General features: G+C 41.3%; 1 protein-coding gene across 1 annotated transcript in view; it reads left to right on the forward strand.

Annotated features, from left to right (window-relative positions):
* Window positions 1–24,332, forward strand: part of KDSR (3-ketodihydrosphingosine reductase) — a 31,975-nt gene extending 7,643 nt beyond the window's left edge. The window contains exons 3-10 of the mRNA XM_065399423.1: window positions 1,944–2,000; window positions 6,968–7,033; window positions 7,196–7,291; window positions 12,894–13,085; window positions 14,026–14,109; window positions 16,573–16,656; window positions 23,659–23,760; window positions 24,090–24,332. Coding sequence (XP_065255495.1) covers window positions 1,944–2,000; window positions 6,968–7,033; window positions 7,196–7,291; window positions 12,894–13,085; window positions 14,026–14,109; window positions 16,573–16,656; window positions 23,659–23,760; window positions 24,090–24,209 — 801 coding nt within the window. The 3' untranslated portion in view covers window positions 24,210–24,332. The remainder of the gene's footprint in view (window positions 1–1,943; window positions 2,001–6,967; window positions 7,034–7,195; window positions 7,292–12,893; window positions 13,086–14,025; window positions 14,110–16,572; window positions 16,657–23,658; window positions 23,761–24,089) is intronic.
* The last annotated feature ends 1,857 nt before the right edge of the window (window positions 24,333–26,189 follow it).

Here is a 26,189-nt window from a genome sequence, read left to right on the forward strand (position 1 = left end):
GATTAAACAGATTAATAGCACGATTAAACAATAATAGAATACTATTTATTTAAATATTTTTGGTTGTTTTATATATTTTCAAATATATTGATTTCAATTGCAACACAATACAAAGTGTACAGTGCTCACTTTATATTTTTTATTACAAATATTTGCACTGTAAAAAACAAAAGAAATAGTATTTTCAATTCACCTAATACAAGAACTGTAGTGCAATCTTTGTCATGAAAGTTGAACTTGCAAATGTAGAATTATGTACAAAAAAATAACCGAATTCAAAAATAAAACAATATAAAACTTTACAGCCTATAAGTCTACTTAGCCCTACATCTTGTTCAGCCAGTCGCTAAGACAAATAAGCTTGTTTACATTTATGGGAGATAATGTTGCCCGCTTCTTGTTCACAATGTCACCTGAAAGTGAGAACAGGCATTTACATGGCATTGTTGTAGCTGGTGTTGCAAAATATTTACATGCCAGATGTGCTAAAGATTCATATGTCCCTTCATGCTTCAACCACCATTCCAGAGGACATGCGTCCATGTTGACGATGGGTTCTGCTCGATAACAATCCAAAGCAGTGTAGGACGACGCATGTTGATTTTCATCATCTGAGTCGGATGCCACCAGCAGAAGGTTGATTTTCATTTTTAGTGGTTTGAGTTCTGTAGTTTCTGCATTGGAATGCTGCTCTTTTAAGACTTCCGAAAGCATACTCCACACCTCATCCCTCTCAGATTTTGGAAGGCACTTCAGATTCTTAAACCTTGGGTCGAGTGCTGTAGCTATCTTTAGAAATCTCACATTGGTACCTTCTTTGCGTTTTGTCAGATCTTCAGCGAAAGTGGTCTTAAAACGAACATGTGCTGAGTCATCATCCGAGACTACTATAACATGAAATATATGGCAGAATGTGGGTAAAACAGAACTGGAGACATACAATTCTCCCCCAAGGACTTCAGTCAAAAATTTAATTGACGCATTATTCTTTTAACGGGCGTCGTCAGCATAGAAGCATGTCCTCTGGAATGGTGGCCAAATCATGAATGTTCATACGAATGTTCAGCATATCTGGCACATAAATACCTTGCAATGCCGGCACAAAAGTGCCATACGAATGCCTGTTCTCACTTTCTGGTGACATTGTAAATAAGAAGTGGGCAACATTATCTCTCGTAAATGTAAACAAACTTGTTTTGTCTTAGCGATTGGCTGAAGAAGTAGGGCTAAGTAGACTTGGAGGTTGTAAAGTTTTATATTGTTTTGTTTTTGAGTGCAGTTATGTAACAAAAAAACACATTTGTAAGTTGCACTTTCATGATAAAGAGATTGTATTAAAGTACTTGTATGAGGTGAATTGAAAAATATTATTCCTTTGGTTAATCATTTTACAGTGCAAATATTTGTAATAAAAAATAATATAAAGTGAGCAATGTACACTTTGTATTCTGTGTTGTAGTTGAAATCAATATATTGGAAAATTATAGAAAAACATTCAAAAATATTTAATAAATTTCAGTTGGTATTCTATTGTTTAACAGTGCGATTAAAACTGCAATTAATCACGATTATTTTTTTTGTGTTAATCGCCTGAGTTAACTGCGATTAATTGACAGCCCTAAATTAAATGTAATAACTGAAGTGTTCAGTCTCAGTCTTAACATTATCATTGTAGAGGTTTTTTTCTGATGTTAACCTCAGGGATAGGGGAAAGGAAAGTGTTTCAAAACTGCAGCTTATTTTTTTTTTTTTTAAAGATTAATGAAAATAGCAATTTTGAGCCTTAGTCAAGATCTCATACATTTACCAATTGCAGGGCTGTTTTTACAAAATTAAAATAGTAGTCGTTAGTGGGCTGAAATGTTTTTAGCTTCAGTGAAATACCAGAAAGTAGTAAATTCTCATGATTGCAGTGCCTTAATTGTGCTTTATATTCATTTTAGAGCAAGCTGTTGCAGACAAAGAAAGAAATTGAAAAATACTCCGTTAATGATAAACAGGTAAGATCATTGCCTCCACTGTGTACTGAATACCAAGCGGTTGTGCTACATAACAGTAAAAAAGAAAAGGGGAGGAGGGGAAACTCCCCCTCCCAACCCCACTACGTGGTTTCACTAGTCTCGCTTTTAAAAAAGAAGTGCTTGTGTCCTGAAATACTGAAGTTTACAAATTAATATATGATACATTTTAACTTGAAAGGCATTTTACCTGTCTAGATGCAAATACAAGGTTCTGATTTCTCTACTGCTGTTGATATTGCTAACATCAAACTAACATCATATTTTGCCCGGCCCGTTCCAAATTGTACGATCAATATCGGCAGAGTTTAGAATCGCTGGTCATAAAGCAGGATCTGATGTATCCATTTGTGGTGTGCAATTTTTCTCACTGCTGTTTCTGTCATCATGTAAGTCTGATTCTTCTTTATCATTTCTCTCCTTTTCATGTAAACCAGATTTTTCTTTGTCATTACTCACCTTTTCATGTCAGCCACATTCTTCTTCTTTATCATCACTCTCCTTTACGCTACCAGGAAAACTGGATGATTCTCCATCAGTTTCCTTATATTTTCATTCCTTATCTTCAGGTAAATCTGCTAATTCCTTAATAATGGGACTTCATCATTTACTCTTCACGCCTCAATTTCTTCTGCACTGGGACAATCGCTACTGCCTAAAACCCCATCTATGTTGTTCCTTTTCAGATATTTTCCCATCAAATTTGTCCCTTGCTGCAAACTAGATTGTAATTGAGCTTTTTGCTTCCTATAAAGAGCTTCTGAAGGCTTCTTCAGGGGCATCTTTTATTTTCTATGGGGGAAAACAGACAGTATTAGGGAGAGCAAAAGTCTATGTTCCTCAGTCTTAGAAAGTCATCAAACATGACGTGTTAAGTATGGCAAAAGAAGTAACAGTATTTCTTTTATATTGTTGTGTAGATAGGGGTTCGATAGATATCTCTGGCATCTGATTAAATATATCCTTTATTGGTCACTACTTACATTCTTCAAGTCTTAAAATACAAGTAGACTTTCACAATTACACAACAAAACAAGGTTCACAATATTGCAGCTGGGCTCTCACTTCACTTCAGTTCGTTCTTATATCTCACTGACTGACTTGCGACCCGCTGCCCCATATATACCCACAAGGGCATGGCTGACAGCATTCTTGGAGATTCGAGGAAAATGTAGTTTTCAATTCCATGAGATTCTACAAAGGTCCCGAACATTCTAGGAGGTTAGTGGAAAAATGAATCCACATATGGAATACCTGAAACGTTTTACTTCAAACATTCTATTTTTTCTTTTGTCTCAAACAGCAAAAACAGCACCCCAAGCTCGGCACTCCAGCCAGTCGCCTGGGTTGCCTGCCCCTAAATCTGGCCTTGATCATAATGCGTATGTGCAAGAGGGCTGAATTAAGGTTGTACAGTTTGACTGGTCCTGCAGTTGCATTCAGCTGTTTCAAGTCAACATTGTCTTTTTAAAATTGCTTTTTTCTTAAATTGTATAAAAAAAGCATTACGAAAATGTTGGTAAAATTGAATTAGCAGCTTTAAGAAAGCAGGATGGTGTAGAGCACAATAGTCAAAAGCCTTTCTTACTAATTTTTGGGTGGGCCTGCAAATAAACATTCAACCTTCTTTTTATCCTCCCTGATATTATAACCAGTTTTTGTCCACCGTGAACACACCACAAGGCTGGATTTAGCAATACAACTTTTTGGGATGCATTTCAAACATAGTTAACTCACTTCATATAAAAAGTGTACTTGTGTATGTACCTTTATGTCCTCCTAAGAGCCTCTTGCAGCAGAAGTGGAGACTTGTTTGTGTGGGGATAATTGCTAAAATTAATAATTTAATTAGAAATTAAAATGTAATAATTGATAACATTTCAAAAAAAATCTTTCAGGAGACACTTGTCCAAATAAGCGCGAGGGCTTCTTACGGGGTATGGCACATTTTGTATGCCAACTGGTCGATTTTAGCACATATTTGGAGTTTTACAAACAAACTGGCTCATCACCCAAGTCTTTGTGAGATAGTTAAGTATTATCCCCATTTTACGGATACGGAAACTAAGGTACAAAGTACAATTGTAAGTGTTCTGTAACCACGCAATCCATTCATCTGACTCATTTGTAAGAAACACAGTACTTGTCAAGACAGTGCCTTTTTTCCCACAAAGCACCTGTTTGTCATTCTCTTGTTTTTGTGTGCGCACCTATCATCCCACCTAACTCTGTAGCAATGCTTTCTGGGGATATCTGGGCATGTATTGTGTACTGTCTCACTAGGAAATAGAATGCACAGACGGGAAGTGTATAGTGCCAACAGCAACTTGTGGTGCAGTGTGTCTCAGATGTCCCGCTGCACAGAATGCTGGGAGGAAAGACAATCCAACCTTACACACAGGAATGATTAGCAGGTTCTGTTTACACAGAAAAATTAAACGTTGCAGTCTGGCCACAGGAAGACAAGCATATGCAATCTAGACTGCTGGCCAACTGGACACATGGTTAGCTTCCACAATTATGGTATGTTAACTTTGTGTGTCTGCATACATCATAACTAGAGCCAGCCATGATGTTAACTTGTTGAAAACCGTTTAAAAACTCCTGGGGAGAGTTTGAGAAAGACCATTGGGTGACAATGAAAGCCACAGAGGGGGGCCAACATCAGAACTAGAATGCAGAAGTCCCTACTTGCAATCCCATCCTTAAAATGTGAGAGGCAGAATGGTCTCAAGTTGTTGAACTAGTGTGTCACTGGCGGTTCAGCAAAGGAGCTAGCGTTGCTGTAAGAAGCAGGCTAAGATTGAATTTCTGGTGGCTCTAGTGTGACAGTTGGGAGCCTAAACAGCACTGCTGCCCTTCAACCAAGAGTTGCTCCCAAAATTGAAGACCTTCAACAACCAGTGCCTACAAGGTGGAATGTGGGGTCCATGAAATACCGATTTTCCTGAGAGTTACTGGTTGACTAACTTTCAACCATAGCAATTGGTTTCTATCAGTTTTATGTATTTACTGCTCTTTGCAAAAAAAATCCTGACCCACGATTCTTATTTACATTTCTCTGTCTCCCAGATTAGGAGTTGTGGACTTCATGGACCCCAAAGAAAAGTGCTATCAAGGGTTATACAAATATAAAATTACATTATCAAATGCTGTTTCACACCTCTTATGGGAGGGTGTTCTCTTTCTGTGGAGAACTGAGAAATTTATGTTGTTTTTTATGAAAAATGGGTTTGATGTTGTTTCTCCTCTGACCTTGTATTGTTACCTGCTAAACTGGGAAGGGGTAAACTTATTTCCTGGAACAGGACAACTAATGCATTTGCTAGGGGTAGTGAGGAGTAGAGTCACCAAAAGTGTGAATAAACAATCCAGAACTTACAAATATTGCGGGTGAGGGGTGGTGAATTGCTACCCAAGTAAACAAGTCTTCAGAAGGATCACCCCCTGGTGGAAGTTGTGTATATACTAGTTTTGACCAGGTTCAAGAGGTCCAGTAAACAAAGAACTAAGAACTTCTGTAAAATGACCAACTTGATGTAGGCTACATTTACACTACAAGCTAGTGATGTGATTTCCCTGGTTGTGTATATGTATTTGCACTAGCTCTCATTGAGCTAATATGAGTAGAAATAAAAGTGTAGCACAGGTAGCAGCAGCAGAGGCATGGCTGAGCCTGGTTCAAGGCTGGTTTGTACTCAGCCACTATCCGTGCTATCATGACCACGCTGCTATTTATTATCAAGTTGGTGTGCATGTGTGTGCATGAGGAGGAAAATCACACTTCTAGCTTGTAGTTTATACATAGCTATAGAAGAAGGGTCACAGACACTGAAATGACACTGACCAAGAGGGACAGACCCTCCAGAAAGGGTTTTGAAGGGCTTTGAAATCACCAGGGTCTCCATATGTAAGATGGTGATGCCTGGTAGACAGGCATGCATATAAGCTGTTTGTTGTCTTTCAAGATATGTTTTCTCTGTAATGCTTTCCTTCTAAATAAATACTTTGCTTTATGAAGGCTGGTTGGTTACTGGTTAAACCTGTCATTGCCCCTACAGAAAACAGGATGACAGGTGCTGAAGTAAACTCAGGCTTGCAAAGGTGATCAAAGTGAGCTGCAAGAGGAAATTGCGCCTAAATCCCTAATCTGGAGGGAGAGAAACACAGATTCCCTTCCCAAGAAAGGCGATAGCTAGAGTCCTGAGAGGAGTGCCCTCAAGGAGGCCACATGAGACACTGTCCTATCATAAATATTTGCCACAACTGTGTATGATTAACGAATTACTCATTGAAATGCTTTCCATGGAATCTGTTCCTGGCAGCTGTCCCAATTAAGAAGCATGCCACCATACAGTTTAAAAAAAAAAAAAAAACTTGTTCTACAAGCTTAACATCCTGTTGATAAACAACCTGTGGAAAAGAAAAGCATAGTTTCTAGCATACTGAGACTGCATCATTAGCATGGAATTAAGTAAAACAATGCTGTTTTACTCTTTTGTTTTATATTGCATTTTTAAAATAGGTGTTAATCCTGAATTTCCAAAGAGCTCCACAGAACAAGCCAGGGACTTTTGTGACTTGCAAAAACTACTTGTTAAGTTTGCCTGCAAGTTTTAACATCCGTGAGCCATATTGATTATCTGACCGTCAATATCGACAAATGCTGAAATTGAATTACAGGTTTTGAAACCATTAAACTTGATTGCTATCTCTTAGCTGGTTAACTTATAAGTGAATTTTCTCAGCCTAAATGATTAGACCTATAGTAGTATTTGTAAGTAAAATTGAAATGTTAATACCCTGCACTTCAGTAGCTTCTTATTGACTTCTCCAAAGCCATATTTTGATTTGCAGAAAAACATTTGACTTTTATAGCATTTTAAAGCAATAGGACTCTATTCTCTTTGTTTCATCATTGAACCTTTCATTCCCTTTTCCTTCATTAGGTTGTGCTTTGTATGTCTGTTGATGTGTCTAAAGACTATGGACATGTGGAGAACGTCCTTAAACAAGTAAGAAAGTAATTCATTTGTCTATTTTTCAGGAATTTTCTCCTTGTATGCTACATATTTATAGTAAATGTATTTTCTTTTCATGATTTTGAACATTAAAGTTGCTGCAATGTACAAAAAATATTTTCACTGTTACCAATATGCATACTAACTTTTGTATAGGCTCAAGAGAAGTTGGGTCCAGTTGACATGCTTATAAACTGTGCTGGAACATCAGTTACAGGAAAATTTGAGGATCTTGAAGTGAGCTGTTTTGAAGTGAGTACGCTTTTTCCCCCTTCCCCCTTTAACAGATAATTGGGCATAATTTCTAAAGAATAGCTAATCTAACATTTATATCAAGTAAACTGTCTATTCTGAGGTCCTGGAAGCTGAAATAAAATATATGTACTGAAGTCACAATTTGAAACTTTTAATGCTGTGACAGTTTTCTTTTTTATATATAGATATAGAGGAGACGGGTGGACACTTAGTGTGTGGTGTTTTTTTAAGCATCTTCCTCCCCAAAAAAATGAAAATGTGTTTTTGTTTTTTGTTGTTGTTTTTTTAAACTAGGACAATCCCAATGAACTCCATAAAGAGTTTGAAAATTGAAGATCATTAGCTCTAAACAAGAAACCGCTATGTTTTGTGAATGAAATAATTACAAGCAAATTCTTCACTTGATAAAAGAAATTTAAGGGATTTGAGAAATTTAGGACAGATTTATAAAGGCAGTTTATCAGTATATCACTCATTAAGTGTTTGGGTATATAGTATCACTTAGTGGTTATCAAGAGGACACTATTAACTATTCTGTTCAGCTTGACAGTTGTGGGCTTGTCTGCATGGTGCATTACTCTGCACTAGAGAGGTGTAAATGCTAGTGCTCACTAACGTGTTGTGCACTAACTGGCCCATGTGGATCTGGCTGGTGCACATTAGGGTACTTTTAGTGCAAACTAATGCATTGTGTAGACAAGCTCTATGTTTAGGTTTTATTCAGAATTGATACAAAAGTGATAAGCCGCCTCTATGTTGCTCATAATTCAAGCCTTCATCTGTTAGCAGTCTTGCAGAATATCATATTTTAGGCCTTGGCTACACTGGCACTGTACAGCACTGCAACTTGCTGCGCTCGGGGGTGTGAAAACGCCCCCCCCCCCCCCCCCCGAGTACAGCGCTGTAAAGCGCCAGTGTAATCAGAGCCTGCAGCGCTGCACACTTGCTCGCAGTACTGCAAGCTATTCCCCTCGGAGAGGTGGAGTACTTACAGCTCTCTCGCAGCACTGGCGGCGCGACTACACTCGCGCTTCACAGCACTGCCGCGGCAGCGCTGGGAAGGCCTGAGTGTAGCCAAGGCCTTAGACTTTGTACCCTTGAAGAGTCTTAAGCTATGTCTCTTCACTGCTGAGTTAACTTGAGTTGTCTACACTTGCATTAACTCCTTTAGAGTTAGACTATCACAGGTGAGAACAGCCACAAAATGCTCCTCAAGCAGCATACAGGGTCTTGTCTACCCTATAAGACTTTGGCTAGTATTGCTATGATGGCAGATCCCCACATTGGAAGCTGGCAGAACTCCTTCTGCCGTCATAGCTACACCACCTCCCTGAATGACATTAGCTATGCAGACAGAACCAGTCTTCTTCATAGTTGCCAGCATGGCTATGTCAGCTGAGGAGGATGATCTCCTCTCAATCCCTCTCTCTTTCTCCCCTCCCCCCCACCCCCGTTGATATTGGCTATGTTGGCAACATTTTGTGTGGAGGAGGCCAGAGTGATTGTGTGAGCAGCTGACAAGTCATGCTAGCTCAAGCAATAGTGTGACAGGTTGGATCACAGAAACCCCCTTGGGAGCTGCCACCCAATGTACCAAGACTACTTCTATTCCTGTTTTCCCTGCCAGCTCAGGACTCCAGCACCCTGTCTTGCTGAGCCAGACACTCCCGTCTGCTCTAACACAGACCCAGGGTCTGAATAACTTGCCCCAAAGCTGCAAGTTTACCTGAAAACAGCTCACAGAAGTGTACATGTCCTTAGCATTCAGATGCCCAACTCCCAATGGAGTCTAAACCCAAATAAATCAGCTTTACCCTGTATAAAGCTTATACAGGGTAAACTCATAAATTGTTCGCCCTCTATAACACTGATAGAGAGAGATGCACAGTTGTTTGCTCCCCCAGGTATTAATACATACTCTGAGTTAATTACTAAGTAGAAAGTGATTTTATTAAATACAGAAAGTAGGATTTAAGTAGTTCCAAGTAGTAACAGACAGAGCAAAGTAAGTCACCAAACAAAATAAAATAAAATGTGCAAATCTGTCTAATCAAACTGAATACAGATAATCACACCCTCAGAGATGCTTCAGTAAGCTTTTTCTCAGACTGGACACCTTCCAGGCCTGGGCACAATTCTTTCCCATGGTACAGCTCTTGTTGCAGCTCAGGTGATAGCTAGGGGATTCTTCATGATGGCTCCTCTCCCCCCCCCCCCTCCCCCCCCCCCCTCGCGTTCTCTTCCACCCCTTTATATATCTTTTGCATAAGGCGGGAACCCTTTGTCCCTCTGGGTTTCCACACACCCCTCACTGGAAAAGCACCAGGTTAAAGATGGATTCCAGGTCAGGTGACATGATCACATGTCACTGCAAGACTTCATTACCCACTTGCCAGCACACACATATACAGGAAGACTAACAGGTAAACACAGTCATCTGCAGACAATGGTCCTGGTTAATGGGAGTCATCAAGATTCCAAACCACCATTAATGGCCCACACTTTGCATAATTACAATAGGCCCTCAGAGTTAGATTTCATATTTCTAATTTTAGATACAAGAGTGGTACATTTTATACAAATAGGATGATCACACTTAGTAGATTATAAGCTTTGTAATGATACCTTCCAAGAGACCTTTTGCATGAAGCATATTCCAGTTACATTATATTCACTTATCATATTTTTATAAAACGATTCCAGTTACATTATATTCACTTCTTTTTAATGTTTTTATAAAACCATATAGACTGCACAATGTCACAAATAGCACATACCCCTTTGTGGGCCACCCAACTTCAGTTAAAAGCACATCCATTCTCAGGGGTTTGTATATGTGGATGGGACTTAGGGTGACCAGACGTCCCGATTTTATCGGGACTGTCCCGATATTTCCTTGTTTGTCCCGCATCCCGACCGATGTGCGGTCGGGAACCTGGACAAACAAGGAAATGCTCCGGAGCCCGGAAGTGCTTGCGCCCCCCCACCCCGACTCCGCCCCTCCTCCCCCCCATTGGCTCCCTCCCCGAATCCCCGCCTCTTCCCCAGACTCACCATTCCTTCTCCCTCCACAAGCGCTGGAGGGAGGCCCGGGAGACGCAGGGGAAGCGCGGGGCCGGGGTGAGTGAGAGTCCGGCCTGGCCCTGAGCAGGCAGGACTCAGTCGGGCGGTAGGAGAGTAGGGGGACGGCCCGCGGGGCCAGGCGGCGGCTGTTCTCCCCCCATGGGCAGCAGGACTCGGGAGCAGCCGCTGCTGGAGCAGCCGCTGCTGCAGCTCCCACTGCCGCGGGGGGAGGAAGCGGCCAATGGCCAAGCTCGGCGGCTGCGGCTCTGGCGCCTGGGCCCGAACCCCCCGAGCCTGGGCCTGCTGCGGGGACCTAGCAGCGCGCACGCTGCGCCAGCCCCTGGCCAGTCGCGTCTGGGCTGCTGCCCAGCTGGTGCAATCCCGCGGCGGCCCCGGAGTGGGGGCAGCAGGCCCCAGCCCCCTCGTCCCGCTCGGGTCCTGCAGGGGAACGAATGGGGCTGGGCTGCCGATGGCACACAAGTTCTAACTTGAGTTAACTTTTTGTAGTGAAGACAAGCCCTGAGCCAAGAAAATGACTGATCATCCTCACCCACAGTCAGCATTTCTCTGAGACTTAAAATAATTCTTTTTTTGGTGTAAAAGACTACTGCGTACATATGATTCATCACAAAGCATTCATTACTTTCCAGTTGAGATTACTGGTCTACAGATGAAAAACACCCAAAGGAGAGCATATGTTCTGAATACATACTAAGAATGTATTTCATTAGGCTGTTTTGCCACATTAAGGACTTGAACAAGAGCCCACTGAATTCAGGGTGAGTCTTTCCCTTAACTTCAGTGGGCCTTGTGTTATGCTGTAAATACCCAAATTGACTCATGCAGCTTAAATTAAAATTTGCAAAAGTATGTCTTATAACTAAACTTTACTCTGTTACTACCAGTTACCCAGGAAGAAATCTAGCTCATTAATCAAAGTAGTTGAAACCACGCTGCAAAATCAGACACAACTTTTCATGGTGCCATGCAGGAAGCAGATCAGCAATTTTGAGTATCATTCAAGTACATTAATTTGCTGTTTCAGTTTAGTTAAGACAAATACTTGAAATCATGTAGTACAATAGCCACCACAGATAGTGGTTGTATTAAATTTACTATTAATGTCTTTCTCTTGTTTCTGCAGGGGAAGGTTTCAGTTTATTTAGGAGCTTCTTTTTTATTTTTTGCAGGGCATTAGACTTTAACTTGGGTGTGTTTACTTAAGTGCATTACTTAACTTTGGGTGTACATGTATGGGGACAAATTCTGCACTCTGTAGATGGCCTCAGGCATTGTCACTTGTGTGTTTCTGCTGTACTAAGTGGATGGAGAATTTTTTTTGTCATGGAAAGGCTGTTCAAGTGTTGACCCTGGTCCCCTTGTGTGTTGTGAAGTGTGGCTCTCTGGCATCTCTGAGTTACCATTATTGGGGGATGACATGCAAGAATGGCAAGAGCATGGCCTGTGGATTCACTCTAAGCAAACACAGGCCAAAATGGGGACTACAGCTATGATAGCAGCCCTTAAACTGCTGTAGCAGCTCTGGAGCTCAGTGGCTATATGAGAGGATTTCATTCTTGATCCCTGTGGAGGTCCTCCATGCAAAGCTTGCTTACTTGAACTTTGCGTAAGGGTCAGGATTTGGTCTTTACTTTGAATATTGGCCCTCAAGCAGGTCAGAATATTGAATTATCCTACAGTTTAGTCTGTGACTGATTATGATCTGGGTCACAAATGATGTGATCTTGTGAGAAATCTTTTCATACTTGTGACTTAGAAAAGGTTGGCTAGTTTTTTTTGTTTAACTGAAGTCAAGTTAACCCCTGTCTTTATGGTTTTGTTCCTCCCTATATAGTCTATATTTGTTCTGTACTCTAAAGTGAAGCACTACAAAGATATTTAGGCATCAGTTGTAAAACGATATTTAAAATATTAATTCAGTATCTTCCACAGTCTCCTATCAGTTAATTGCAATACCACTCTGTTGGAGGCACAAATCAACATGCTTTTCTCTCCCTTTGCTACTCTGCCAGTCATTGGACAATCTCCAAAATCTGTTGCTTATTTACAACAAACTACCTTCCTGCTACCTATCTTTAAAACAATGGCACTATCTAAAGTTTTTAGTAACTTTTATTCTTTACAGTATTCTTTCATATGATTGATTATTTAAATGAATTGTTTCCTTGACAGGTGCCAAACGCCTTATCTATCTTCAGATCAGATTCCAATAGTTGAAAGTTGCTAAGCATACTTTATTTTGAAGACCAGCATCTTGTCTGAGTGCATTATTAAATGCACTAAATGGCATTAGGATATATAAAAAAATAAAGTGTTTGTGGTCAAGATTCTCACCTCAAGCATGTATATTATTCTAAACTCGGGATATAACTATCCTTCCTATAATTAGTTCTGTTAGTTAGTATAAGCCTCTTATGATTGCTGTGCTATGACCGATATAAATATGGATTCTTGATGTTGAACGCTAAGAATTTTGTATCTGTACAATTCAAATATGATCATAATATTTGCACAGAGGTTAATGGCAGTCAACTACTTGGGTAGTGTTTACGCAACCCATGCCGTAATTGCTACCATGAAGGAACGAAGAATGGGAAGGATTGTGTTTGTATCATCTCAGGCTGGACAGGTGGGACTATTTGGTTACACAGCTTATTCTCCAACCAAGTTTGCTCTTCGAGGATTGGCTGAAGCTCTGCAAATGGAGGTATGATTATCTATTTCTCAGCTACTTGTAGCATAATTGGTAGATATTAAAAATGTTGCATCTCTTGCATCCTTATGTATGGTTTGACATACCATACTACTAAAATGCCTCTGCACAACAAGCCCAATTAAGAACAAGATCGCAGCCTTTATGATTTATTTAAATGAAACTGACCCTTAAAATGGTTCTAACAGATTATGAGCAGTCTTTTTTAAAAGTGCAGTTCTGATCTGAAAGTGACCAGTTAAAAACCATTGAGTAGCCATGTTTGTCAATTTCTGTATCAAATATATTTAGTTTACAAGTAAAAGTTTTTCTAACTGCTAGGCCTACTGTTCTCACAGTCAAGTTGTGTTCTTTCCATCTTGTGCATCATTGCCAATGACAAATAGTTAAATGCCACATTAAGCCCTCAGTGACAGCTGTGAAACCCCATTACTGTTTATAAAGTTGCACAGGTATAACTGAATGAAGCTCAGTAAAGAATTCTGATGCATGAGAAGGCATAGAATCAGCTCATTCTTAGTTATGTAGGCTCCTTCAGTTACAATAGAAGGAAAAAAACAGTGAAAACCATTTTAAACTGAATTAGGATGCTATAACACACACACACACACACACACACACACACACACACACACACACACACACACACACACACACACACACAATCTGATATATAAAAATGCATCTTTTTTCTCAGTTGGTTCTAAGAGCAGAGCAGTACTTAAATAGACTCACAGACTTTAAGGTCAGAAGGGACCATCATGATCATCTAGGCCTGATCCTGCGGGAACTGGTTGTAAGACTGTATACATGTTTGCAGAATTTTAGCCTGTTTGAAACATCTCCTCAACGCAATAGAATGTCAGTATAAATATATGAAACTTAACAATATGTCCCTCATATTAAGAGATGCAATTGTTTTTCCAAAAAACAGGTAAAGCCTTATAACATCTATGTAACAGTTGCCTATCCTCCAGATACTGACACACCTGGCTTTGCAGAAGAAATCAAAACAAAGGTAACTTAAATCCTGGACTTGTGTGCAAAATTCTTTATGAATTATCACTTCTGAAATTAAAATGCATTGTCCACTGTGTTCATTAACATCATGCATTATATGTTTTAAAAAAAACAAAATATCCTCTAAATGTCATTAGATAATGCTACTGAACTTTAACTGTCAAATGTTTATCAACAGGAACATTCAAAATCAATTACCTTGTAAGAAAACATTTTATTCAGATCAGTGTTTTGTTTACAAAGAAATTTACGTAAAAATCTATGTAAATTTTCTTTACGAAGTCTTGCTGAAAATGTCATAAAAATGGGACCAGTGTTAACAATTGTAAACCAGTCTACCTTGCTTCAATACTGGTTTAATAGAAACAAAAGTCTTACTTAACTGCTTAATATTTAAAGTTTTAAAGTTATTTGATTAAGATGGGCCAAATTTTTCTGTCCGTTACACTCATGAACCTATGAACTAAGCTGTTTTCAGGGGTGTAACTAAGGGAGGATTTGGCCATAATTAAGGATTCGATTTTGTCACCAAAGTCACGTGACTTTAATGGAACTCCATGACTACTTCAGCGTCAACCCCCTGACCCTCCCCCATATACACACACCCAGACAGGTCACTGGCTTCCATGAATTTTTGTTTATTGCCCACAGCCTGTGCGTGACTTCGATGAAAAATTCCCATTACAAAATCTTAACCATAATGTAATATTAAAGTACGATGGAAAGTATTTGTTTTTCTCTTGGTATTAGACACCTAAATGCAATTCTACCGTATCTCTTTCCACCCGTGTGTTTGCCAACAAAGGGCTTTTATTTAAATAAATATATAAAGAATCCAACCCTGGGGAATCTAGGTCCTGCAGAATAGCTCCATTGGGAGGGAACTTGCAGCAGAGAGAAGTAGAGCTCCGTATGAGAACACAAGTGACACAAGCAGTACATTGATAGAATTACAGAATAACCCCCCCACCCCAAAAGAATAACCCTAATAAATGAGCATACCCCAAAATAACAGGCAAATCTGGTAACCAGAGGGTACAATATATTTATGCAAACTTAGATAAGTAATTACCGGTATGTAGCTTAACATACATTTATTTAGATTCTTAATTTTTACATTTTTATGTTTTTGGCCGGGGGGGGGGGTGTGGTTTTTTTTGTTGTTGTTATTGTTTTTTAAAACTAAGGATTGGTGTCAAACTGCATTTGGATGGAGTGGGAATTTAATTAAATGTACAAAACCAGCGTTTTAAAAGGTTTTTTAAATAAAACTACCTTAAATGTGCTGGATACTTACAGCTTGTGTTTCAAAAGTCTTTTGCATTTACAACTGCTTTGTTAAACAAAGGAAATATTAACTGTAATTAGTGAATTAACAGATTTTTCTGATCACAATGGGCCAGATATTCAGAAGTGCCCAAACTGATTGAATACCTACCTCCCAGTGAGATTGAGACACACAAGGCGGGTGAGGTGTAATGTCTTTTATTGGATCACCTGCAGTTGATGGAAGGGACAAGCTTTCAAGCTTCACAGAGCTCTTCCTGAGACCTGAGATCCTTTCCACAAGCAGTTGGTCACTAAAAGACATCACCTCTCCCACCTTGCCTCTCTATACTGGGGGACCAACACAGCTACAGCAACACTGCAAATTGAAATTAATGGCAGTTAAGTGCCTAGCCTGAATCCACCCTGAATCTTTGCTAATCTCTATAGCTGTGCATGTAGTTAAATGCATTTTATGTGCACGTGCCAGCTAATTAAATGTATAGTTAACTTCTTACAGAGCACTTGAGCACTACAGGCCTGGAGTTCTTGTGTTAAAGTTGTTTATTAATCTGGAATAGGCTGTTGTGATGCAACTAAAGATTCTCTTATAATGGAAATGCACAATGGAGTTTGTGTATATGATCTTAACAAGATATTCCATGCTCTTGAAGTTTTGACTGTGCAACCTCAATGTTACACTAAAGTAGTTTCTGTATTGGAGTTTTCAGTCTTGGCTGCTTAAACTTCAGCGGCAATTCTCAGAGCAGTATGCTTGAGATATAAAATTGCCCATCTGCCTGAGAGCTAGGCATGCCAGACTCTTGTTTGTTTTTGTTCTTTTAACAGACCTGTTAGATTAGAAGAGATCTAAATGATAGATGCCAAGTTATATGTGCCTCGAGGTGAAAGTGAGTGAGGGTGGGGGGAGAGCGAGCGATGAAGGGAGGAGGGATGGAGTGGGTGGGGCCTCGGGGAAAGGGCGGGGCCTCAGTAAAGGGGCGGGGTAGATCCTGAGTTGCACTTAAATTCAAAAAGTGATCTTGTGTGTAAAAAGATTGGAGACTACTGACTTAAAGCCAAAGACAAGTAAATTACATGACACAAGAAATAATGGTAACCGAGTATTTTTTGTCTTCTCTGTGTTGTCAATATAATCAAATTTATAATAATACTTCTGTATCTTCTTTTAAAGCCTTTAGAGACTAAACTAATTTCAGAAGCCTCATCCGTTTGCCAAGCAGAACAGGTTGCCAGAGTTATTGTTAAAGATGCCATAGTAAGTAATTTTTAAAATAAGGTCTTTGAGGGGAGGCATGGGATGGGAAATGATTGCATGAAGTACTTGTTTAAAGATGTAAATAAGAATTGTTAAATATAAAAACATTTCTTCTACATGGAATGTTACTTGTATTTTTTGTACAGGAATGTTATTCTTTAGCATTTCTTTATTTCCCTTTCGTCACCCTGCCCCCAAACATCTTTCATTTAATCTCTTGGAGCTAACATGTCTTTGGAGCTTCTACTCTTAAGACAAAACAAAATGCAGCAATGTCATGTCAGAATAGTCACAAACAAAAATTATGAATGTTTTAAAACATTAAAGATGTTCTCCAGGCATCAAATGGTTAGTAAAAGGTTACTTGCCTAGTGCCTCTAAAAGATCCAAGAAAGCCTTAATTTCTCTGGTAGACATCAGTTGACACTGAAATAACTATACAAAAATTCATAGTATTCTAGTGTGTGTGAGTATCTGATTTGTGAATAATCATAGTGCAGAAAATCCCACTAGTTGTAGCAATGGAGACATCAGCCTTTCCAGCACCTTTTTATTCTCAGAGATCTTGTGCTATAGAATCTTCATTCTTAAAGCACAAAGAGAAATGACATTAAGGGGAGTGCCTTAAAGCACGTCATGAAAATAAAGTGTCATCATGTTTGTTTGCAGCCACACACTGTCAAATTTTGTTTCAGTTCTTAATTTATTTATATGGTCTGACTGACAACTGCAACCCAATAGTATAATTTATAGCCCTAGACAGGGCGAGGCTATCCCTTTCTTACTTTAAAAACTTGACCTAAACCTTCACCAAGTGTGTGTTTGGGTTTTTTTGAGTCTTCACCCACATGCTGTATAGTTGTTCTTAGCGATTTCCAGATAACATAAAAAAGTAAACCCTAGGGCCAAGAGAATGCAGTACAGAACACTGTTTCAGAATGTCCAAACGTGTCCAAAAAAATAAATAAATAAAAGGGAGGGGATCAAATTATCATGACAGGTAGCCATCTTTCTGTTACGTGCACAAGGGTTATCCAGAGTAACAATAATAAATAAGAAGGAAATACTTATTTTCCATTTTCCCAGTATTTTCACCAGGGGGCTGCCTGAAAATTAAGAAAATTTGCAATAGTTATCTGTGCAGCAATGCTCTTGGGGACAATTTCACTATTTTGTTGAATGAGAAATTCTTGTTCATGGAAGCCAAATACCATTTTTCATAATGTGCCATATGTAAAAACAAATCATACCAATTAAAGACTGCTAGATGGACAGGTCTACTCACACTTACTTTAGAAGGCTATATCATCTAGCTAATGTTAAATCTCTTTCCGCATGCTTAATTTCACGTTTGTACAGTAGAACCTCAGAGTTACGAACACCAGATTTACAAACTGACCAGTCAACCATACGCCTTCTTTGGAACTGGAAGTACACAATCAGGCAGCAGCAGAGACCAAAAAAAAAATGCAAATACAGTACTGTGTTAAACGTAAACTACTAAAAAAAAGAAAGGGAAAGCAGCATTTTTCTTCTGCATAGTAAAGTTTCAAAGCTGTATTAAGCCAATGTTCAGTTGTAAACTTTTGAAAGAACAAGCACAAGGTTTTGTTCAGAGTTATGAACATTTCAGAGTTATGAACACCAGTCTCCGGGTATTTGTAACTGAGGTTCTACTGTATATCTAGCACTGAGGCCTGGTCTACACTACGTGTTTAGGTCGACTTTAGCAGCGTTAAGTCGAATCAAGCCTGGACACGTTCACACGACGAAGCCCTTTCTTTCGACTTAAAGGGCCCTTTAAACCGGTTTCTTTACTCCACCTCCGAGGGGATTAGTGATAAAATCGGCCTTAGGGGGTCGGAATTGGGGTAGTGTGGACGGAATTCGACGTTATTGGCCTCCGGGAGCTATCCCACGGTGCTTCATTGTGACCGCTCTGGACAGCACTCTCAACTCAGATGCACTGGCCAGGTAGACAGGAAAAGCCCCGCGAACGTTTGAATTTCATTTCCTGTTTGCTCAGCGTGGAGAGCACAGGTGACCACGCAGAGCTCATCAGCACAGGTAACCGTGATGGAGTCCCAGGATCGCAAAAGAGCTCCAGCATGGACAGAACGGGAGGTACGGGATCTGCTCGCAATATGGGGAGACGAACCACTGCTAGCTGAACTCCGAAGCAGTAAACGAAATGGCAAAATATTAGAAAAGGTCTCCAAGGCCATGAAGGACAGAGGCCATAACAGGGACGCACAGCAGTGCCGCGTGAAAATTAAGGAGCTAAGGCAAGCCTACCACAAAGCCAGAGAAGCAAACAGAAGGTCCGGGGCAGAGCCGCAAACATGCCGCTTCTACGCGGAGCTGCATGCCATTCTAGGGGGTGCAGCCACCACTACCCCAACCGTGTGCTATGACTCCCTCACTGGAGAAACACACAGGGAAGCGGGTTCGGGGTACGAGGAAGATGAGGATGGAGATAATGTAGATAGCTCACAGCCGCAAGGAAGCGGAGAAACCGGTTTCCCAAACAGCCAGGATATGTTTATCACCCTGGACCTGGAACCAGTAACCCCAGAACTCACCGAAGGCGTGCTCCCAGACCCTGAGGGCACACAGGGGATCTCTGGTGAGTGTACCTTTGTAAATATTACACATGGTTTAAAAGCAAGCGTGTTTAATGATTAATGATTAATTTGCCCTGGCAATCGCGGCCAGTACAGCTACTGGAAAAGTCTGTTAACGTGTATGGGGATGGAGCAGAAGTCCTCCAGGGACATCTCCAGAAAACTCCCCTGGATGTACTCCCAAAGCCTTTGCAAAAGGTTTCTGGGGAGGGCTGCCTTATCCCGTCCGCCATGGTAGGACACTTTACCACGCCAGGCCAGTAGCACGTAGTCTGGAATCATTGCATAACAAAGCATGGCAGCGTATGGTCCCGGTGTTTGCTGGCATGCAGACAACATCCATTCCTTATCGCTCTTTGTTATCCTCAGGAGAGTGATATCATTCACGGTCACCTGGTTGAAATGGGGCAATTTTATTAAGGGGACATTCAGAGGTGCCCTGTTCCTGCTCTGCTGAACAGAAATATTCCCCGCTGTTAGCCACGCGGTGGGGGGGAGGGGTGAAGTGATCATCCCAGAGAATTGGGTGTGTGGGGGAGGGGAGTTAGTTGGGTTTGTGCTGCATGTTAACCCTGAAACCGCAGCCCCTCCTTTTACATTGCAAACCCATCTTAAATGGCCAACCCAACGGGTGCTTGGTATGGGAAATGAGAGCACTACTGTTTGAAACCATTCCCACATGTTAAGAAGGTTAAAAAAGCCAAAAGACTGTGTCTTACCATGGCTGCCTGCAAGCTGAAATCTGTGGCCTGGCACTGCGTGAGTGATCTCTCTCACCAAACCGGCAGGCCCTCAATATAAGAGGAAAAATGCGACCTTGTAACGAAAGCACATGTGCTGTGTAATGTGAACAGCAAAATTTAACGTGAAAGAGTGTACCCATTGTTCTCTAAAATGTGTCTTTTTTAACCACCTCTCCCTTCTCCTCCACCAGCTGCAAATGTTTCTCCTTCACAGAGGCTAGTGAAGATTAGAAAGAGAAAACTTAGGACGCGGGATGACATGTTCACAGAGCTCCAGATGTCCTCCCACGCTGACAGAGCACAGCAGAATGCGTGGAGGCAGTCAATGACTGATTACAGAAAAGCACAATATGAACGAGAGGAGAGGTGGCATGCTGAATCGCGGGATGAACAGAGCAAGTTGCGGGCTGAAGATGATAGGTGGCGTCAGCTTGCAGACAGAAGGCAAGAGTCGATGCTCCGACTGCTGGAGCATCAAACTGATATGCTCCGACTGCTGGAGCATCAAACTGATATGCTCCAGCGTATGGTTGAGCTGCAGGAAAGGCAGCAGGAGCAGAGACCGCCGCTACAGCCCTTGTGTAACCAACAGCCCTTCTCCCCAAGTTCCATAGCCTCCTCACTATGGGCGGAGGGTTCATCAAGGAGAAACAAACAGAAGTTTCACACCATAGCCTGGCCAGTCGTTTTCAAAGCTTCTCTGATGCGCACCGCGCCCTGCTGTGCTCCTCTAACCGCCCTTGTGTCTGGCTGCGCGTAATCAGCGGCCAGGCGATTTGCCTCAACCTCCCACCCCGCCATAAATGTCTCCCCCTTACTCTCACAGATATTGTGGAGCGCACAGCAAGCAGCAATAACAATGGGGATATTCTTTTCGCTAAGGTCTGAGCGAGTCAGTAAGCTGCGCCAGCACGCTTTTAAACGTCCAAATGCACATTCCACCACCATTCGGCACTTGCTCAGCCTGTAGTTGAACAGGTCCTGACTCCTGTCCAGGCTGCCTGTGTACGGCTTCATGAGCCATGGCATTAAGGGGTAGGCTGGGTCCCCAAGGATCACGATAGGCATTTCAACATCCCCAATGGTTATTTTCTGGTCCGGGAAGAAAGTCCCTTCCTCCAGCTTTCGAAACAGAGCAGAGTGCCTGAAGACGCGAGCATCATGTACCTTTCCCGGCCATCCCACGTTGATGTTGGTGAAACGTCCCTTGTGATCCACCAGGGCTTGCAGCAGCATTGAAAAGTACCCCTTGCGGTTTATGTACTCGGTGGCTTGGTGCTCCGGTGCCAAGATAGGGATATGGGTTCCGTCTATGGAACCACCACAGTTTGGGAATCCCATTGCAGCAAAGCCATCCACTATGGCCTGCACGTTTCCCAGAGTCACTACCCTTGATATTACCAGGTCTCTCATTGCCCTGGCAACTTGGATCACAGCAGCCCCCACAGTAGATTTGCCCACTCCAAATTGATTCCCGACTGACCGGTAGCTGTCTGGCGTTGCAAGCTTCCACAGGGCTATTGCTACTCGCTTCTCAACTGTGAGGGCTGCTCTCATCCTGGTATTCTGGCGCTTCAGGGCAGGGGAAAGCAAGTCACAAAGTTCCATGAAAGTGCCGTTACCCATGCGAAAGTTTCGCAGCCACTGGGAATCGTCCCACACCTGCAGCACGATGCGGTCCCACCAGTCTGTGCTTGTTTCCCGGGCCCAGAATCGGCGTTCCACAGCATGAACCTGCCCCAGTAACACCATGATTTCCACATTGCTGGGGCCTGTGCCTTGTGAGAGGTCTATGTCCATGTCAATTTCCTCATCACTCTCATCGCCGCGCTGCAATCGCCTCCTCGGCTGGTCCTGGTTTAGCTTTGGCATGTTCTGGCTCTGCATATACTCCAGGACAATGCGCATGGTGTTCATAGTGCTCATAATTGCCGCGGTGATCTGAGCGGGCTCCATGATCCCAGTGCTAGCTATGGCGTCTGGTCTGAAAAAAGGCGCGAAACTAGTATCTGACGGACCAGGGGAAGGAGGGAGGGAGGGAGGGAGGGGCGAGTGACGACATGGCGTACAGGTACAGGGAATTAAAATCAAGAAAGGTGGCTGTGCATCAGGGAGAAACACAAACAATTGTCACACAGAATGGCCCCCCCCAAAGATTGAACTCAAAAGCCTGGGTTTAGCAGGCCGTTGATTTGACGGAGGGAAGGGGAAGCAAATGAATACAGAACAAATCTATTTTTTACATCTTAAGACGACGGTGCAGCATGACTGATAACCCTTGGCATCTTCTGGGTGCTTGGCAGCAAATACTGGGCGCTTGGCAGTTAGTGTACTAAGACTGATAGCCACTGCAGTATGATGATGATGGATACCAGTCATAATATACTATCTACTGCCAAAAGGCAAGGGGCTGCTGCTGTGTAGCAATGCAGCCCCACGTCTGCCAGCCCCACGTCTGCCAGCACCCAGATCGCCCTCAGCCTCTTCTGGGTGCTTAGCAGAAAATACTGGGCGCTTGGCAGAAAATAGCATACTACGACTGATAGCCATCATTGTCAAGACAGTTCGATAGGACTGAGCATGTCTGCCCAGGTGCCCATGATTGACAGCCACTGCAGTACGATGACGACGGTTACCAGTCGTAATAAACCATCTACTGCCAAAAGGCAAAAGGCAAGGGCTGGTGCAATGCAGCCCCACGGCTGCCAGCCCCACGGCTGCCAGCACCCAGATCGCTGATGAAGGCTACCAGTCATGCTGCACCGTCTACTGCCAAAAGGCAGTTAGCTGCTGCTGCTGTGTAGCAATGCAGTCCCACGTCTGCCGGCACCCAGATGACATATGGTGACGCTGAGCTGAGCTGAGCGGGCTCCATGCTTGCCGTGGTATGTTGTCTGCACAGGTAACCCAGGTAAAAAGGCGCGAATCTATTGTCTGCCGTTGCTCTGACGGAGGGGGAGGGGCCTGACGACATATACCCAGAACCCCCCGCGACACTGTTTTGCATCATTCGGGCATTGGGATCTCAACCCAGAATTCCAATGGGCGGCGGAGACTGCGGGAACTGTGGGATAGCTACCCATAGTGCAATGCTCCGGAAGTCGACGCTAGCCTCGGTACTGTGGACGCGGTCCGCCGAATAGAGCACTTAGAGCATTTTATGTGGGGACACACACAATCGGCTGTATACAACCGATTTCTATAAAACCGGCTTCTATTAATTCGACCTAATTTCGTAGTGTAGACATACCCCCAGTCTTCTGATTGTAGAAGAATCTAGTATGTCCTTGAAGACTGTTTATAAGTGGGGAAAACATCTTAAATAATCAATGTTCCTTTATCATCTTTCTGTGCTTTGTAGGCAGAAACCTGCATGCTGTTGGTAGTTGAGCAATATCTCTAACACTTTTTTTAAATAATGATTTCTTTTTTTTTTTTTTTAATTCTTACATTTCTTTTGGTATCACTTTGTTACTTCACAGTACTTGTCCCCATTGAATTAAGGGGAATGGAAGGACAGCATGAGCCTTAAACTAACCAATCTGTTTCATAATATTACTTTCAAACAATTAAAAGAGAATTTTGCAATTTGGTAACCTTCTTGTTTGTGTTTTTTAATTTCCCCTTTTTCCCAGCAAGGAAACTTTAACAGTTTTATGGGCTCAGATGGTTACATGTTATCAATACTGACCAGTGGAATGTCACCTGTCACTGCTATTACTGAAGGTCTTCAGCAGGTAAGATCTGGAGAGGCTGTAATTTTTAACCATATTTATTCACAAAGATTTAGTCATACTTTACATTTTCAAGTACTTTACAAACCTTGATCCTTCACCTCCATGAGGTGAGAGAATATTGTACAGATATGGAATTTGTGGCACAGTTAACTAACTAAGTTAACTAATTTGTCCAAGAAAAGTCTCCAGTAAACTTTTATTCATTCACTGAATTTATATTGCTTACCTGCATGAGGCTGTGTTCACTTATTAAGTAAAAACAGTCATGTTGTATAGACTATAATAAAAAAAATGTTGAAATAGCTGAAGTTCTTTCTCTCTGCTTGCAGGTTGTTTGCATGGGCATTTTTCGCATCATTGGTTTGTTTTACCTAGGAAGTTTTGACAGCATAGTTCGTCGCTGCATGATACAAAGGGAAAAATCTGAAAGAACAGATAAAGCTAAATAATCTTTACTCACTGAATCAGAAGAATGTTACTTTTGGACAGCTTGCTGCTAAATGGGACTTAGTTTCTCACCTGAAGACTTTCATTTAAATGCTTGGATATGTGACAGATGAGTTCCTTTGAAATGGAAATGAAAGAGAGAACAAAAGTACAACCCCAGGAAATACCAAAACTATGCAAAAGTATGAATGAAGACTAGTTTTTTCAATGGTTTGAGTTTGAGAAACATTTGTGAATCTAGAGACTGTAAGTGTGAAGAGTAAAATTTCAAAGTGGGTTATTTGCTGGTAATTCTGGACAAATACTTACGTTTTCTTTCTTTGATGGTGTGTTCAGAGATAAGGGTAAGTACCATCACACACTGAACCTAAGAAGTTTGAACTCTCCTTGAAGAGAGTTTAGGCTCCTAATAGATTTCCACAACCATATTTTAACTCTGAATGTTCTGATTACTTTACCGATTTACTGACAATGGGGAAACAGACTTATTCGTGGCTTTCATCATGCACTACTATGGCTGTGGGATCGTTACGTGGGAGAACCATACCTATATGATCCAAAGCTTCTCAGTGTGGGAGTAGTTGAGGTATGCTTTAGTAGCTGCATACTCTTCTAAAGGGAGATGAAGAACCCATTCTCCACTGAGAAATGCTGGGAAATATTTTTTTGGCCTTCTGAAATATCTTCTAAACAAATCAAACCATTAGAACAACAAGTAGTTAAAATTGCTGAAAGCCACAATCTAATTTTAAATTGATGTATAATCTTCTAATTTATTCCCTTTTATCTGTCAGTTGAGCTGAGGAGAGAAAGGTAGCTTAATGTTGCCATTATGCACATTTTTAAAAACTGCAAATGATGAGCCAAACAAATAGTTGATAGAATCGGTTGTAATTAAAATGTTAATTTAAAATGCTAAGCTCTTCCAGTAGCAGGAATGTAGCTTTCAGGAGGGTGAAAATGGCATTCCAGGTTAATTTATCCCTGGATGTGAGTATACTTGTTAGGATGACACGGTCTGGTTTAAAAATACACTCCACTCTTTTTTGCTTTTTATTAGATGCACATATGATCAAGACTGTTTCACATCTGTGCCAGACTACACTGAACCCAATATTTTCTAACAATTTTAAGTTTCTAACACTGAAAATGCTTAGTTCATAACAATGATAGCATAAAGAGATTGTGATCTAGTGTTCAGTTGGACTACAACAGTAAGTGCCTATGAGGCTTCTTTTGCAAAAGCTGCATCTTTCGTATTTGTTAGCACTCCTACATTTTTAGATGTCAGGTTTTTCTAGTCTCAATCCATATTTTAAAGTTTAAACCTTAACTGGTAAAATTTGTCGTGCTCACTTCCTCCACAGGAATAAATTTTAATCAAATATTGGGTGAAATTGATACTGTTTCTTAGTCTTCTATATCCCTCATCTAAGGAATGGTTTAATGGGAAATATGCTAAAATATTTTTTCTTATCTTGCATTATTAACTGGAATAACTTCAAAAACGTAACTCCTCATTGATACTATTCCCCCTTTTTCCCCCCCACCCCCCGTGCAATTAGTTTAACTTACTGGGTTTTTTTTGCACTAGCACAGTGCTGCAATGTTTGCTATGTAAACCCTATAGGGGAGTATTCAAACTGACAGTCTAAACAGTTTCTCATTAAGAGACTGAGTGTTTATACTAGGCTTTATAATGCTCTTCCCAAAGCCTAAGTTTGGGGGCCAACCTACCAGAGTGCCTCTTTAAATATGTAAAATTTGCATGCCTCTAATTATCAGAGGAATGCATAGATTTGAGCATAGTAGGCATCCTTACAATTCTAAACAGCTGAGTTTCACAGCAGAAGAAGCTATTTTGCATATACATTAGTTGCTCTGTGCTGTTTGTTATGGATTGTGTATTATGGAGCATTTACAATAACATCCAGAGTCATTGTTTGCTTTCACTCCATACGGCTAAATGCAGTGCCTTGCAT

Source organism: Emys orbicularis, chromosome 2 (assembly GCF_028017835.1).
Source record: "Emys orbicularis isolate rEmyOrb1 chromosome 2, rEmyOrb1.hap1, whole genome shotgun sequence".
NCBI classification, from domain to species: domain Eukaryota; kingdom Metazoa; phylum Chordata; order Testudines; family Emydidae; genus Emys; species Emys orbicularis.